This window comes from Loa loa (assembly GCF_000183805.2).
Source record: "Loa loa unplaced genomic scaffold supercont3.176, whole genome shotgun sequence".
Lineage (NCBI taxonomy): Eukaryota > Metazoa > Nematoda > Chromadorea > Rhabditida > Onchocercidae > Loa > Loa loa.
The window spans coordinates 37805-53692 of record NW_018108356.1 but is presented as its reverse complement, the minus strand read 5'-3'; the positions used below and the strand labels follow the sequence as shown (position 1 = coordinate 53692).

The 15888-nt window shown below is 29.4% G+C and overlaps 5 protein-coding genes across 5 annotated transcripts in view; 4 read left to right on the top strand and 1 right to left on the bottom strand.

The window, feature by feature from the left end:
- Positions 1–1092: 1092 nt before the first annotated feature.
- LOAG_07064 (hypothetical protein) lies at positions 1093–1859 on the top strand (the record flags this gene model as incomplete). Its single annotated transcript, XM_003142598.1, has 2 exons — positions 1093–1197; positions 1722–1859. 2 exons carry the CDS (start codon positions 1093–1095, stop codon positions 1857–1859), a joined length of 243 nt encoding a protein of 80 aa, XP_003142646.1.
- Positions 1860–2914: 1055 nt separating this feature from the next.
- LOAG_18025 (hypothetical protein) lies at positions 2915–3914 on the top strand (the record flags this gene model as incomplete). Its single annotated transcript, XM_020450695.1, has 4 exons — positions 2915–2917; positions 2984–3017; positions 3282–3385; positions 3663–3914. 4 exons carry the CDS (start codon positions 2915–2917, stop codon positions 3912–3914), a joined length of 393 nt encoding a protein of 130 aa, XP_020305594.1.
- A 306-nt stretch (positions 3915–4220) lies between these two features.
- Positions 4221–4559, top strand: LOAG_07063 (hypothetical protein; the record flags this gene model as incomplete). Its single annotated transcript, XM_003142597.1, has 2 exons — positions 4221–4327; positions 4478–4559. The coding sequence occupies 2 exons, from the start codon at positions 4221–4223 to the stop codon at positions 4557–4559; spliced, it is 189 nt and encodes a 62-aa protein (XP_003142645.1).
- A 2750-nt stretch (positions 4560–7309) lies between these two features.
- Positions 7310–14064, top strand: LOAG_07062 (hypothetical protein; the record flags this gene model as incomplete). Its single annotated transcript, XM_003142596.1, has 18 exons — positions 7310–7377; positions 7673–7742; positions 7985–8154; positions 8551–8764; positions 8982–9151; positions 9245–9395; positions 9757–9932; positions 10218–10333; positions 10639–10720; positions 10907–11033; positions 11253–11391; positions 11573–11694; positions 11989–12097; positions 12215–12348; positions 12719–12828; positions 12952–13038; positions 13308–13584; positions 13903–14064. The coding sequence occupies 18 exons, from the start codon at positions 7310–7312 to the stop codon at positions 14062–14064; spliced, it is 2484 nt and encodes an 827-aa protein (XP_003142644.1).
- Positions 14065–15467: 1403 nt separating this feature from the next.
- Positions 15468–15888, bottom strand: part of LOAG_18024 (adenylyl cyclase-associated protein) — a 12017-nt gene continuing 11596 nt past the window's right edge. Inside the window, exon 12 of the mRNA XM_020450694.1 lies at positions 15468–15845. Coding sequence (XP_020305593.1) covers positions 15765–15845 — 81 coding nt within the window. The 3' untranslated portion in view covers positions 15468–15764. The remainder of the gene's footprint in view (positions 15846–15888) is intronic.

Genomic DNA, 15888 nt, shown 5'->3' with positions numbered 1-15888 from the left:
TAAAATGATAGTAATGATAGTGATAAGGATAAGATAATGGTAATAAAGAATATTGATATGGGTTTTCTAATTTTTTTTTTTTAGGCATAAAAATGATGATAATGATAATGATATGGATAAGATGATGGTAATAAAGAATATTGATATGGACTTTTATTTTTTTTTTTGGATATAAAAATGTTGATAATGATAATGATAAGGATAGGATAATAGTAGTAATAAATAGCAATATGCACTTAGCAACGATATACTTATCCTATTGAAAATAGCAATTGCTATCCATAGTTACGCTTACATTTCTATCTAACTTCAGAAAATTATTTCATGCCTTTTCATTCTCACAAATATCAATTCGGAAACGCATTTCATAATAAATCAAAGAATGGGTAAATTCATTTTCTTTTTTTTTTTAAAACATATTTCCAAACATTTGCTACGTAACTTTTACGTACGTGATTCTTACGTGCGTAACTTTTTTCTGCTTCAACTATTTAGCTTTTGCTTTGGCTTTTATTTTATTTAATATTTTAGGAGAGTTTTATGTGATACTTTAAAATGAAACGAAAAAAGAAAGAGAAAGTGAGAGAAAGAGGAAAGAAAAAGTATTTTTTATTTCTTTAAAAAGTATTAATTTATTGAGTTAAAATTAAACATTTGTGTTTTTTGAAAAGAAAAAATGAAAAAATTTATTTTAACAATTATTTCACTTTCAATCTTTTCATTAAACTTTATCATTTCAGCCATTCCGGTTTTTATGCAAACCGGAAAATTAAATATAACATGGCAAAAAATTAAATAAATAAAAGGTTATTTAATTTTCAGTTAATTTACCAGGTGAAAATGAAGAGGTATATCCGTGTGAAATTTGTGGACGAAATTTTGTGAAAAATAGTCTGGTAAGCGCTAATTAATATAAAATAATCCTTTCATGCGGCTTTTTTAAAAACAATCACAATTTTAATAGTATAGTTAAGAAAATGTAACTTTGTCATTTGATTCAGATTAATTATTCAAATATTGTAGCGACTAAATTCAATAATTAATTAGTTAAAGGAAATTTTTTAGGTTAAACATGAAGTAGTATGTCAAAAAATGGCAAAAGCAAAACGGAAAGTATTTGATTCCGGTAAACAACGAGTAACCGGATCTGATATTACGATTGAAAATGTTTTAAATGCTCGAAAAGAACGTGATAAAGTTAGTCACTTATAGGACAAATTATTTAAAAGTTCAGGAAGTAGAAAATACATTAACATGAAACGATAATAGGTTAACAATTTAATTAATTAAACCATGCATACATATTCAGTATAACCGGAATACAATTATATCATAGCATTGAATATATCATTCTGGTCAAATTGGTCAATTGGTCATTATTACTGATCAAATGATAGGAAGATAAAGAAAAAAAAGAAAGCGGGTGACAGATGACAGATAAAGCAATTTTTTTGTTGTTGAAAATACCTTATTTATGATAGTATTTAAAAGCAATGTCAGTATCATTATCTATTCAGATGAATGGAATGGATTCCATTATTTGAAAAAATTAAATCAAAATAAAGTATATTTGAAAGATTGTCAAAATTTAATATAATAAAATTCAAAGTTTTCTTTTTTTTTCTTAAATTTGATTGTTTCTTTAAATTAGTTTCTTAACAGTTGATTTTATATGAATGTTATGGATCAATTAATTTAGTTAATTAATTAATTGATTGTAGCTTGGTGGTATATTTCCAAGGCCTAAAACAAGTTGGCGTGAAAATCATGAAACATTCATTAATGCTGTATCATCATCTAAACAGATTAATTATCCACGTCGTACCGATATGTCTCATTCATCAGTACCAAAAGGTTAAGCTTAAATTATAAATAAAACATTTAACAGATATCGATTAGAAAACTTTTAACTTCATAACATTTATTTTTTGATTAATTGTATAATTCAAATTAGATATAAGAATTAATTCAATACATAATAGCAAGATGTTTTTCGTCTTTTTCTTATTCTTAATTTCGAATAAATTAAAATGAAATAACTGTAGCTATTTTAATTACATTAATAGGTTATTGTATCTTTTTTTGTCAAATTAAAATTTTAATTGCAAAAAATATAATGCAGAAAAAAAATAAAAATAATATTTTATTAATTGAAACACTGAATTAATCTACTTATATTTTAAACATTAAATAGTATCCTTGAGAATTTCTAGAATAATATAAAATAATTTAATGATTAACAGATGTTTTAACTTCCGCTACCACAAATACTTGATAATGTTATCAGTTATTCGATTGATATTTCAATTAATCTAATTTCTAATATTTAACTGATATTTCCGATAATTTGCATTCATTCCTCAAACAATATTTTATATTATTTATGAGATTAAGAAGTTCAATAGCTTTCCTATATGGTTTTGTTTTTTTCGAATAAATAAGTCTTTGAGTTTCAGTAAATATTACAAAAAAGATTAGCAAGAAATTTATTCCCCTAAAATTTACTTGCACGTTTTTCGGCTATGTAAAGAAAATTTTGAAATTCATTTTTCTTTTTAATTCCAATTTCCAAGAATTTCTAATTTGTTTAACAATTTAATAGCAAATTTGCGTAATAATTCGATACGCAGTATAATCAGAATTAAAACAATGCCTTTTAATTAAATATGAAATTAACTAAATATGAAATGAAAAATTAAATTAAAGATTTCAAATTATTAATCAAAGATTAATTAAATTGAAGATTATTAATTAAAGATTTTTAAATTAAAAATTAGAAAACTAGTCATTTTAATTAATTCTTTAAAAGTGATTAAATTAATTTCATTTCATTATTAACAACAAAAATAATTTCATTAATAACACTTAAATTTAAAAAAAGAAAAAATTTCGTCGTATTCTAATTCAAAATAAAATGGTAAGATTATTTAATTAGATGAAATTCATTTTTATTTTTAGATTTATTTAAACATCTTTTTTTGAGAGGCAAAAAAAAACGAATCAATTGAGTATTGCAGGTTATTTTCGTTAATTTATTAGCTTACTATGTTAATAATTTATACTATTTATGTATTTCACAAATGATACTAATAATTTAAATAAAAAAAAAAGACTATCATTACTTTGTAGATTTAAGATACGTTAGTTTAGCTTTTGTGCAAATCACATAATTTTTCTTCTTAATCTTTATTTTTTCTTTTTTGTTTGTTTTGTTGATTCCAATTAAGATAATTAGTATAAAAGTTTTGGGAAGAGGAAATACATCCGTTAAGTCATTTTAGATTATGTTAAATGTGAATATTGTGGACGTAGTTTTAATGAAGCAGCCGCTGAACGACATATTCCATTTTGTAAAACACAGCAAGAAAAGAAAGGACCGGTAAAGGTATGTAGTTGTCACCAAATTTCTCATTTTCATTAATGCTCAAATGTTAATTATCATGATAATTAATTGTAATGGTAAATTATGGTGTTAATTATAATAGTAAAATGGGTAAAATTTAGAAATATATTAAAATTAAATTAAAAATAATACTGAAATTATTATACTTTAAATGTAAAAATTCTTCGTCATAAATAATAATATAATTGAGAAATTAAATTTTTTTCGAATTAAATTAAAAATTTTTTAGCATTTTTGATATTAATATTAACAGATTTAGATACAAAAGATCCGATCACAACAAACTAATGCGACAGCGATACGATCCGAAGTTAATAATTATCATCGATTAAATAATACATCGTTAAATCGTGATAACAAGATGAGAACAACAAAAAATGACTGTCATCCATCAACACCAGAACGTCGTTTAAATATTTCTTCCAGACGATCTGTATCATCACAACGGTCAAATATTGATAAGAATAATGGAAATGATCGACAAAAAGCGAGATGTTCATCAAGAAAGTAAACTTTTTCTCATTATTTTTTTTATTTATTTTAAAATATTTCCAAAATTCATTAACAATTTCATTAAAAATTATCATTATTTATTCGATAAGATATAATTTCGATAAATTTAAATTAATTAAAATATATTTATATAATTTGAAAATAATAAATTCATTCCTTTGCATACATTGCATTTATTATCAATAATAGTAATACTACTTATATCATACATATACACTTATTGTCATCTTTCATATCCATTTCCAATTATAATTTCATTTTCCTAAAATAGCTTAAAGAATTAAAATGTAGGAATTAATTTTAAATGACTCATTATTTTAGAAGAAATAATTCTGTCACACGTCGAAGTTCATCCAATCAATCCATTGAACAAATAAGCAATACATTAGAACGAGAACGAATTAGCTCATCGTATGTAATTTCTGATTAATTCTTAATCGATAAAGAGATCAAAGATTTATTATTTATCAGGATTAGTATTAGTATAGTATCTTATAACTTGAAGGATTAGTATAATATCTTATAACTTGAAAAATTGATTTTTTTTTTTTTTTTTTTCAGAGATACATATCGAATTAATAGCCGAGAAAAGACATCAACACTAATATCTCGACAATCATCTCGTACCAGAAAAGGCAAATAATTCAAAAGAAGGGAATTTGAATAGAAATCGATTTTTTCAAATGCTTTGAGTAAACAAATAATTAAATATTGCATAAATATTTGTGAATACATCCATTTTTCAATTTATCAAGTCTATTAATTAATCAAATCTATTAATTAAAATATTAATTGAGCAAAAATCAGTTAAATTCAATCTATTGATTAATTATATCCATTAATTAAAATATCAGTTAAGTAAAATCTATTAAATTCAATTTGTTAATAACAAATAGTTACTATGAAATTTTGCACGATTGTAATGATTCAATGCAGATAATAAAACGTATCTTTTAATTAATTAAATTCACTAATTAAAATATTAGTTAAGCAAAATCAATTAAATTCAATCTATTCCTCTAAAAAGTTCTTCTAACAAATAATTGTTGTTTTAATTTGATCTATTATATCTGATTGTTCATTTTAATTAACATAAAGAAAAATAATGGGATGGAATCTCTTCCATATAAATATTTTTCTGCAATCTATCATTTGTTATCATTTCTAATGATCCAATAAATCTTATCGGTTGAAATATTTCTGAAATCAGCCGATCGAGTAGTATTTTCATTTTTCAAATTTGTGGAAAATAAATGCGACAAATTAGAAGTAAAAAATTTAAATAATAGAACAATGAATAAGGTAGAAAGAATTCTATAATCTATCATTATGAATTCGTTAAGTTCACAATGAGATGATTCATTTTACGTGAATGATAAATAATTCTACGTCAATGATTTACGTGAAACATTTCCATTTCATCAAACTGTTGTTAGTTAATGATAAGTTATGGTAAAGAAACTATAAATGATTTTGAAAGTATGAATCATTCAGATTTTCGTAAAGTCCAGTGAAATTTCATAGGCCGTCAACCTATATATGAAATAATGGTATGTGTCGTATAATTTATAAATTTCAGAAAAAGTCTTGAGCTATTATTTGACTAGCCTGGAGTAAATAAAGTAAATCAACTAGGCTTACTGCTTCTTTTCCTTCCATTAAATTAGTATATGTAAAATGTAAACGTTGAAAATTACATAAGAAATGATTACATTTCATTTCAATATAATTTATTAACGATTATTACTATAATTAGAGTTTGGAAAGAACGTTACGTGTATGACGCCATGCATACAGTACAAGGATAAATTACAAAGTTTAATGTTAAGTATAATTGTAGGTTCCGTACTTCCACACAGTAACGAATGATTCAAAGTGTATTTTTGAAATACTAAAGGGATGTTGCAAGATTCTACGTGAATACTGAATAGTAGTTGAATTATACGTACGTTATTTGATACATAATTGTAATTTCATTCATTTACAACATACATTCAAATGATAAATGAGGAAAATTAGAAGACAAAGATGAAGCGAAAGTAGTACGAGAAGGATGATAGTAAAGATGATTTTATCAGAATGATAGTTTTATCAGGATGACAGAAGGATGATAGTTTTATCAACCTCTCAAAATCATCAAAAAATATTAAATGATTTCTGCAGTAAAACTTTATGAATTTTTTATTTTGATTTTAACGCGCACGAAAAAGGTCATGTCATTGGACGCCTTTGTCATTTCAGGTGAACAAAAAATTAAATTAATTAGATACACTTTGATAAATTAATTAGATACACTTTGATGTAAGAAGTATTTTTCAACTCATGTAAAAAATGTAAACGTACCTGATGTTTGAATTATAGAGATACGTGATATTAAATTATCCACGAATGGCTTTGTACATCATTACGTGAACATCATATAATGTTACATAAAGTTATGTGTATAGTGTATAGTGTTAGCCTTATGTGTATAGTGTTATTTCAGATTTATGATAATTTTCATCGTTTACCCAAAACTTAGTTCTTTCCAAGTATTTTTTTTCCTACAAAAAGAAATGGCAAACATTTTTAAAGAATTTCGAAAAGATTTTTTTTTCTACGTTTCTAAAATTTCTTTTGTTTATATAAAATTTCGCATTTTAGAATGGAAAATACATAACAACAGAAGGTGTAAATTCAAAATGTGAGCGTTTGTTAAGATTGTAAAGATTGAATTATGATCAATCAAAACATGATAAATTGCAGATGTCGAAATGTGGCAAAACTATATAAATATATACAACATTCAGATTGTTAAACAGCTCAAAGGTATTTTATTTTGTCGGCTTCTTTTGTCTTTTCCGACATTTTTTTCAGCTTTTCTAATCTTTAAAAAAAATTTTCAGCTTTAAACAACTGTTGTGTTCTGTTAGCCATTTTTTAAGAGGATTTGTTTTTCGTTTTATTCTTCATTTTTTCCATTTTTGTTTTCTTTTTCTTGTTGTTAACATTGCATCATCTACCGATATCATATGAGAGAAGATAATAAAGCAAATTATACATCCTAGAATGATTTGTTGTTTTAGAAAAAAAATTATTTCTATTTCCTTTTTTCATTTCTTCGTATCTATTCATTTTTTTCCTCCCTCTTTCTTTCTTTCCTCCCCTCCTCTCTTTCTCTTTCATTGGATAAAAGAGATGTAAAGTTTTATTTTCACCTAATCAGTTTGTCTAGAGAGAAAGACTAGATATAATTTCCTGAGTTTAATTTATCTTAGTAAAATATGAATAAGACACAGTACTATCCACATAACTGCTGTTTCAACTTTACTGCTGTGATCATTATAATCATTATCATCCAGGTATGCTGTCATTTTCTGGGATCGTCGATTGTTCGTTTTATTCCTGATGATTATGTCAGGGTTCACCTATTTGGTACCGTTAATGTACCTTTTGTGGTATGCATCACAGCTTGAGACATGGTAATGTTTTTTTTCTTCCGATATTGCTATTTTCAGTTTAATTTCTAAGAATGGTACATTTTAAAATTTTATCAAATAGTGCTAAAATTTAGTGCACTTTTTGTCAATTTACATACTTGCTGTTATGCATAATGTAAATATTTGTGTTTAACGTTGTACTCCAACTAAATATCAGATTTAATACTTCTCTACATATAAATATCAAAAGTGAACGTAATGCTTTATTTATTTCTCAGACAATTCACAAAATTGAACTAAATTAAATGCACCGTGAAATTCAGATATCAATTTTCAGGTCACCGACTCGACCAAACATAATACTTATCATGACTGATGATCAGGATATTGAGTTAGGCTCCATGCAGGTCTTTTTATGCTTTATTTGATTATTTGTGCTTATCATAAGTATGTTATGTCCAACATATCAATTTCGTGATGAATTCACCCACAATCAACTAATTGGCAGTTGAATTTATGGCGCTAATAGTTCTGGATTTCATTAGAAAAGTCTTTTGGGAAGTTTCTGTTGGACTGATTACTTTTTTAGATAAGATTTGCCAAAACATTTATTTCTTGAATAGGTCAAGTGTATATTCTTGGTTTCCAGTTTATGCCAAAAACTATACATCTACTAAAAGAACGTGGAATAACATTCAATTCAGCTTTCGTTTCAACACCTATATGTTGCCCAAGTCGAAGTTCGATATTAACTGGAATGTATGCGCATAATCATCACGTACTTACTAATAATCACAACTGTTCAGGGCATGACTGGAGGTATTCTTCTAAATTGTAGTTTAGAAAATTTCGAAGTGTTCGTTAGAAAATTAGAAAACGATAGCTAATCAGATGAATTGCATTAATGACTATCATCATAAAGTTAGCGGCACTCATTATTCTCTCCAACATCTGATTAACCATCATTAGAAGGTGCTGTTATACTGAATGATCAAATAATTCAGGACTAAATCATCATTTCTTAAAAAATTACACATGAAAGGATTTTTTGGTTGTTAGATTTTTTTAACTCATGTGGAAATTGGAAAACTGCAATCCATAGATGGAACAGTTACCAGGAGGTCAGCAAATGAAGGCCAAATTTACTGTGAATTAGGGAAACAAGCTTTTTCGGTAAATTTTAGCATAAATTATGTGACATGGAATGCTTTTTAGGAATAATTACGAGAAAAAAACATTCGCTGTGTATTTAAAAAATGAAGCAAGCTATACAACAGCATATTTTGGCAAATATTTAAATGAGTATACCGGTTCATATATTCCGCCTGGCTGGGACCACTGGATGGGATTACTCCGGAATAGCCGGTTCTATAACTACACTATAAATGTGAATGGTGATAAGATCAAACATGGCTGGGATTATGAAAAGGTTTACTTATGAAGGATTTTGCTTTTCTGTGTAATTGTTAACCTTGTTTTGTGCTCTTCAATGGATACATTTAACGGGACACTTCAATTGCTGTCATCATAAGCTTTTTTCAAAAGTCCTATTCAATATAGAATCTTTCCGTTACCGAACATTAACTCCTAACTTCTTTTTTGTCGCCATCATTAATTAGGGAGCTTGAATTAGTGTACTGTTTCAGGATTATTTTACCGACTTAATTGCTAACGATACGATAGCGTTTATCAGGGAGTTGCATAGTAGAGATCTTTTCAAGCCATATATGATTGTGATGTCATTTCCAGCACCACATGGTCCGGAAGATCCAGCTCCACAGTATTCTACTTGGTTTCAAGATGTTGAAACACATAGGTACTTTGATTCAGAAATTCAGGGATACTGTGTGCAACAATGGAACGATTTCTTTGTCAAAGTCGTTATGTTTGGTTAATAGCTGAGTTTAAGAACAGAAGCTTGGAATTATGCTCCAAATCCTGATAAACAGTGGCTTTTGCAACATACTGGACGTATGGAACCAGTCCATGTTATATTTACCGATGTTTTACATAGACGACGGTTGCAAACATTGCAAAGTGTGGATAGTAGTATTCAAAGAGTTAGTTTTATAAATTATTCTAATCCCTTATTCATTAAAGGTATGTTGATGTTTCATTTTAAAATTCCGGTATGTTAACATAGTTTGTGTATTAAGAGTGTGAAAAATTCGTTTCCATTTATTTTCCACAGGAAAACAATAAGATCAGAAAAACTATCGCTTAACAGAATTTCAAACTTTTATATCAGAAGTATCAAGATTGTCTGTTCACGAACTGTATAATCTCTCTGGATGATGATACATTAGTGACTTGGAGCATGATTTAATTCGTATGAATTATGACATTTGCGGTTAGATCATCAAGACCAGTCGATTACTTTTCAACTTTTGTTCTGTGAAATATAATAAAAGTGACTTGTAGCTGATAAATGAATTACGCGATCTGGGTGATCTATCAAATACAGTTTTCATCTATACAAGTGATCATGGATATCATTTGGGACAGTTTGGCTTGGTGAAGGGTAAAAATATGCCCTATGAATTTGATATCCGCGTGCCATATTTTATTCGTGGACCAGGATTTCCGAAGAATATATCGTAAGTTACATTTAAATTTGCTTTATCCAGTTACTTTTTTTGGTTTTGACACTGACAGTGATTATTGTCGGGACGATATATTTTATGGGACTAACACCAAATATTCCATATCGTTACATAGTGATGTACTCTGAAAATTGCTGTTGTTTTTTGTCGCATATTCATAAGATAGATAAGTTAATAATGAAACAACCGCTATAAAAGTAGAACCCATTCAAGTTTGTAAGTTACTCCTGATAGGAAGTTCTAAATTCATTAGCATGCGCAAAGCTTAAACGTATTTAGGATCCGTGAACCTGTAATGAACGTTGATATAGCTCCGACCATCTTGGACATAGCTGGAATAACAATACCACGTCATATGGATGGACGTTCATTAGTACGACTTATTCGGCAGTACGGTAATCACTTCTTCTTTAACTACACTTTGATTTGATTAATATTTTCAGCTTTCGCTAATTATGATGAGTGAATGTTGGAATAACTCCAACCATCTACGATATAGCTGAAATTGCTTATTTTTTGGCTTCCAGTAATAGATAGCGTAGGAATTGTCGTTTTGGTCGGGTTCGAAGTAACAAATCTAACTTTCAAGTCCTGTGGCTGTCGTTACAGTTCTTTCTAAAAGTTGTATTTCTTGCTTTCCTCGTTATCTTTCTTCAATTACCTTCTTTCGATCATTTTTCCTCCTTTTTTTTTCTTAAAGATAAACAAAAGAAGAAAACGAAAAAGGAAGCAGAAAAAACAAAGGAGTTCAAATGGCGAGATACGGTACTGATCGAAAGGGGGTGATCTTTTCTCATTTTCTTATGTCTTATCTCTGCTGAATATCATTAGTTTTAAATGAGCTTATAGTTTTTTCCCATTTTCTTAATCTATGTAAGATCATATAATCTGTAATTAAGTAGTTTTCTCAGTTCTGAAATAAGGAAGAGGAAGAGCAGTACTTTTCCATCTTTAACCATCTCGTATAGAAAAATGGCGCGATTAACTCGAATACGTGATCGGTTTATGAAACAGCGTGGTCGATTGAGTAAAGACATCCGTGTACAAAGAGCGTGTACTCGATCGGAATTCAGGGAACCTTGCAAGAAAGGGCAGGTACTATTAATCTTAGAAGGAAAGTCTGTTCGAAGTTGTCTTTTATGTAATTTCCTGTAAAACGTAATCTCTTTTAAACTCACCGAAATTGGGAAAGGAAATAAACTGTAAGGTTCATTTTACTATTAGCTTTGGTTAGTTGGTTTGAGCTTCATCACTTATGCCCCGTTGCGAACATGTTAGAACAGTTACTGCGGGATCAAATAATTGTTATTTCAGCAATGGGAATGCATTCATGATGCTTCTGGTAAATGGAAAATTTTCAAATGTCAGGAAAATGTAGATATTATCAAGGAGTGTGATTGTTCCTCGGAAGCTATATTAAAACGACGCTATCGACGATCCAGGAGAAAACACGGTTAGCTCAACATATAGCTTAGATTTCTTAGGTGCGTTTGATTTACTGTTGATTCCCTTTTCATGTTTTTATTGGTCACGCTACACATAATCACAACATTATCTAGAAATATTTTCTTGAGAGTATAATTTTTTATCAGTTTCTGTTCTCAGAAACTTTTCAAACAAAGTATTCCTTTAAGGAAGGATGAGTGTCCGACGGACAGCAACTATAACTCAGCTGGATAATGAAGGTGAAACGGTTTTTCTAGACGAAACTTTGCGAAAGCTTTGGGAACAAGAATTCTTTCAATATATACAAGAGGTACTTTCTTAGTCCAGATAGGGAAGTAAGTCCCACGAGAAATATTGCCTCTCTTATTATGGCTGTCCAGTTCAGTTTATCTATCCTAAATATCGAACAAATTAAATTATAAATTTTTTAGCGTTTCAATGATATGCGTTTTTGTAGGTTTAATGTTGTGTGATAAGTTTGTGGACAATAACTTTGTTTATTTTGAAACATTTAAATGTAAAACACCAATAATTTGTTTTGATTATCAGTGCATTAGCAAGGTACCATCTGTTTTACCATATTTTTTTATTCATTTTAATACAGAAAGAAGTGATGGAAAGTGGTGAATGGCACCAAGGTGTTTGGGAAGACCGGAATGATGCTGATGTACGCATGAAGCGATCGGTAAAAATGGAAAAAGCAAGGATTGGCTGTAGGAGTTACAAAATTCCAAATGCATAATATGCTATGGTTTAAAGACCAGACATCAGAAAGAAACAGTTGTTGAATTCCAAGCTATTTTTAGAATAACCTTTATATTTGTTTGCAGCTCTATGTGTGCGATACAATACGAGTGTCATTTGCAAACCGAAGGTATTTCGGAATTCGAAATTATGGTCTATCCACAAGGCAAAAGTTGATGGTCGAATCGAAAACCTTAAAAGAAAATTACTGCTTTACAAGGTTTGCTCCTGTTTACTTTTATTAGTTCATTAATTCAAAACCACTTTTTTGGTGCTTATCTCTACCTTCACATGTCTAGAACTTGAAGCATATATCAGTAGAGGATGCGACTGAGCATATTCGGTGATATCATTCCTCTGAAATCCGATTATCTATTACGTTTATTGCGTTACATTCTGCCATCAACCTTTCAAAAGATTGATATGAAAAAATAAGTAACAAGTTCGGAATGGAAATTCTGTTTAAATGGAGGATCATAAATCGAAATCTCTGCTATGATTAACATCGAGATGCCGAGTATTCTATTGTGATTCAGACTGCATATTTCTTGTTTATTTCACTTCGTAAATTTGAAAATTTTGATTTTAAGAGTATGCGGAGAACTCTGAAACAAAGACGACCATCGATATCAAATGAATTTTCCTCACCAAGTAATTTAAGTGGATGTATCTGCAGAGGGATTTATGCTCGTCTGCCAAGGTAGACCTTCAGGAACTTAATTGTTTTTAGTTGTTTTGATTTAATTTTCGAATAGAACTTACAGATCATTGATGCAGTAAAAAGTACTTGAAAGAAAGTTATGTAAATATAGAATATTTGAAGGAACGAAAGCAGCCGCGGTGATATGTTGTGGTGGCGAAAAAGTGGAAAAAATATTCACAACAGTCTGCATGCAGGGATTAATTCAAAGTATCGAATATTTTCGTAATACTCTTCAAAATGAATGAAGCTGTAACCAAAGAGATTAATTATTACACTCCGTCGTGAAACTAAAAATAATTCTAACAACAGGGAAGGGCCCATTAGATGGGCAAGTAGAGTTTGTTGAATCGTGAAATATCGTTACATTATTTTATGCTTAAATACGTTATGGGATATATTTCAGGACATTGGAAGGATTTTTTCTTATCTACAGCGATGAATAGGTGGGATACTCGGTAGAATGTGAATAATTGCAGAAGCTTGAAGAATGTGAATAATTACAGAAGCTCGAGTCATGGTCAACTGCATGCAAATTGTGCAGTACCACAGATGAACTGTTTCGTCCATGGTGCAGATCACTGGAGGACACCACCATTTTGGCCGGAACGTTACGGCCAGTTTTGCTTCTGTCAGAATTCCAACAACAACACATACTGGTGCATGCGAACAGTTAACAGTACACACAACTTCCTATACTGCGAGTTTATCACCGAATTTATAAGCTACTATGATCTTAGCGCTGATCCATATCAGGTTAGTAATTTTCGGCAGTTTTTGAGAAGGAAATTGATTTGAACAATGGTTTGAATTAAAACTTTGGAAAAAAGTAATTTGATCGGGATGTTTGTTTCTTTATCACTCAAAAGTAATTATTTAATCCCCGAACAGTATTTTATTGCCAAATTTGCTGCACAAATTAAAAGAAATAGTTTGAGAATTTAGGCTGCTTTCCGAAAGTAGGCCTGAATATTTACTTTGTTCGTGTGGTAGATGTTGGGAAGTAATGATTCCGTGAAGTTATAGCTGCTGCAGCTTGTTATCAATTGAAGCTTTTTATCACTATCATTTCAGTTGCACAATATTATATGGAGCATACCGTTAGGAGTGCTGGAACAGCTAAGTCGACAGCTTGAGCTTCTGCGAACATGTCAAGGTCATGCACAGTGCGAACACTATTCCTCTTCAGTTTGGCATCTTCCATTTATAGAAAGTGATAATAACAGCATTAATTAGTATTTGTGCTAGGAAATTTTTGGAAAAAGGAATTAACGGCTGCCAAGCTTTAGCTTATCGAGAGATTTCACTTAAAAAAGGATATTGATCAGTAAGAAAAAACCTAGAAATTACATGTTCGACTTTTTAGCTTCATAATGAATGTAAACTACCATTGGTTTAAATCCTTTTAATGTTTGTACGTGTGTGTTTTTTTGATGAGGCAAAGATTGAATAAACGATCTGATAAATCAACTCCATTAACAGATTGCATTTTTATATTTCTGCAATTTTGATGTTTTCCATATCAGTCCTAGAAATTTAAGCCAACTTGTTGTGCTCCTTCAAAGGATGTCGAACAGAATCCCTTTGTCCTAGAATCTATAAAAATTCTAGAAAAATCTAGAAAAAAATCTAGAAATCCGAGAAAAAAACGAGACGAAAAAAAAGAAAAAAGAAGAGAAAAAAAAACTTATCCTAGAAAAATTATTATTCTCGTTAATCATTATGACTTGACTCTTACCATTTAAAAGCACTTCTCCGATTTACATCGCCCAACTTATGCCATCTCATTTTATATTTAATGACTTTGCGTTCGATTCTTAATTAATATGCACTGGTGCTAATTACTCCTTTTTAACAAATACACTGTTATCCGAATCATATTTCCGATTTGAACGAAACTGTAAACTGGAAGGCACTGGACGTCAAATAGAATAAGTTCATTGTGGAGTTTCTGGGAGACAATCTCGTCGTGTGTACATGCATACATTGAGTTTCTCACGTTGACAATGATAATCCATTCCATCATTTATTCATCTTTCTTTCATTGATAATATAACAAACTGAGAAGAAAGTAACTACAAAATATCACATAATTACAAGTAATATAAATAATAAGACGAATGAAGAATTTTAAAGATACTAATCGGCGGGACGTTAATCTAAAACAACAATTATGCATGCACCATGGAAAAGTGGAAGACGGCTTTTTTCATTCCAGCTATAAACAACCAATAAAACGTGTCCTAAATTTTTCTATTTCCGACTGCACCTCCGAAGGGCTTAAAAAACTCACCTTACCGCTGAACATTTTAAACCTTTCGGAAATATAAGATCTGTATCAACATGATCTAAACTCTTTGTATCTTTCAAATGAGAACCTTTTGGTTTTCAGTAGGATAGACCATATCCAAGAAAAAAAAAAAGTAAACGAAACTAGCGCAACTCTTTGGAAGAGAATATGTGGCACATAAAAATATTATAGCGCAACCAGGAAAATTGTGTCAGAACAAAAAAAGAATGAAATATAACCGTCACAGAGCACACTAATAAAGCATATGCATACTGGTAGTGAAGATACTGAATCGTCACATATAATTTAGATTTAAATTTAAAAATAAATAAAAAGATAAAACAAGAATACATTGAAAAGTGTGCATAAAACACAGCATGATGCTTCAAAAGGCATTTTTAATATATAGAGCAAAATGTTTAAAGGGGAATTCACAATTTCAATAAGAAAATCATTAGGAAAGGAAATTAAATAGATTTCGTTCTAATACAATTTACAGTTACATTTCTTCAAAAAAGGAAAATATCTCCATTCGATTTTAGAAGTGTGGAAATTTCGATTTGCTTCTTAATTACTGGAGAAAAAGTAAAAATATTCGCTGCTTAAGTAGGACATAATGCAACCATAGTGATACACTTCGCATCTTTCAGCATATGTCGGACACAGTCGTCTTTAACTTCTTTCCATCATAAACTGTTTTGAACTGTTCAGGCACCGCAAATTCTACCTGAAACTTGCTAGAGCAATAATAATAACTTGATAATTAACGA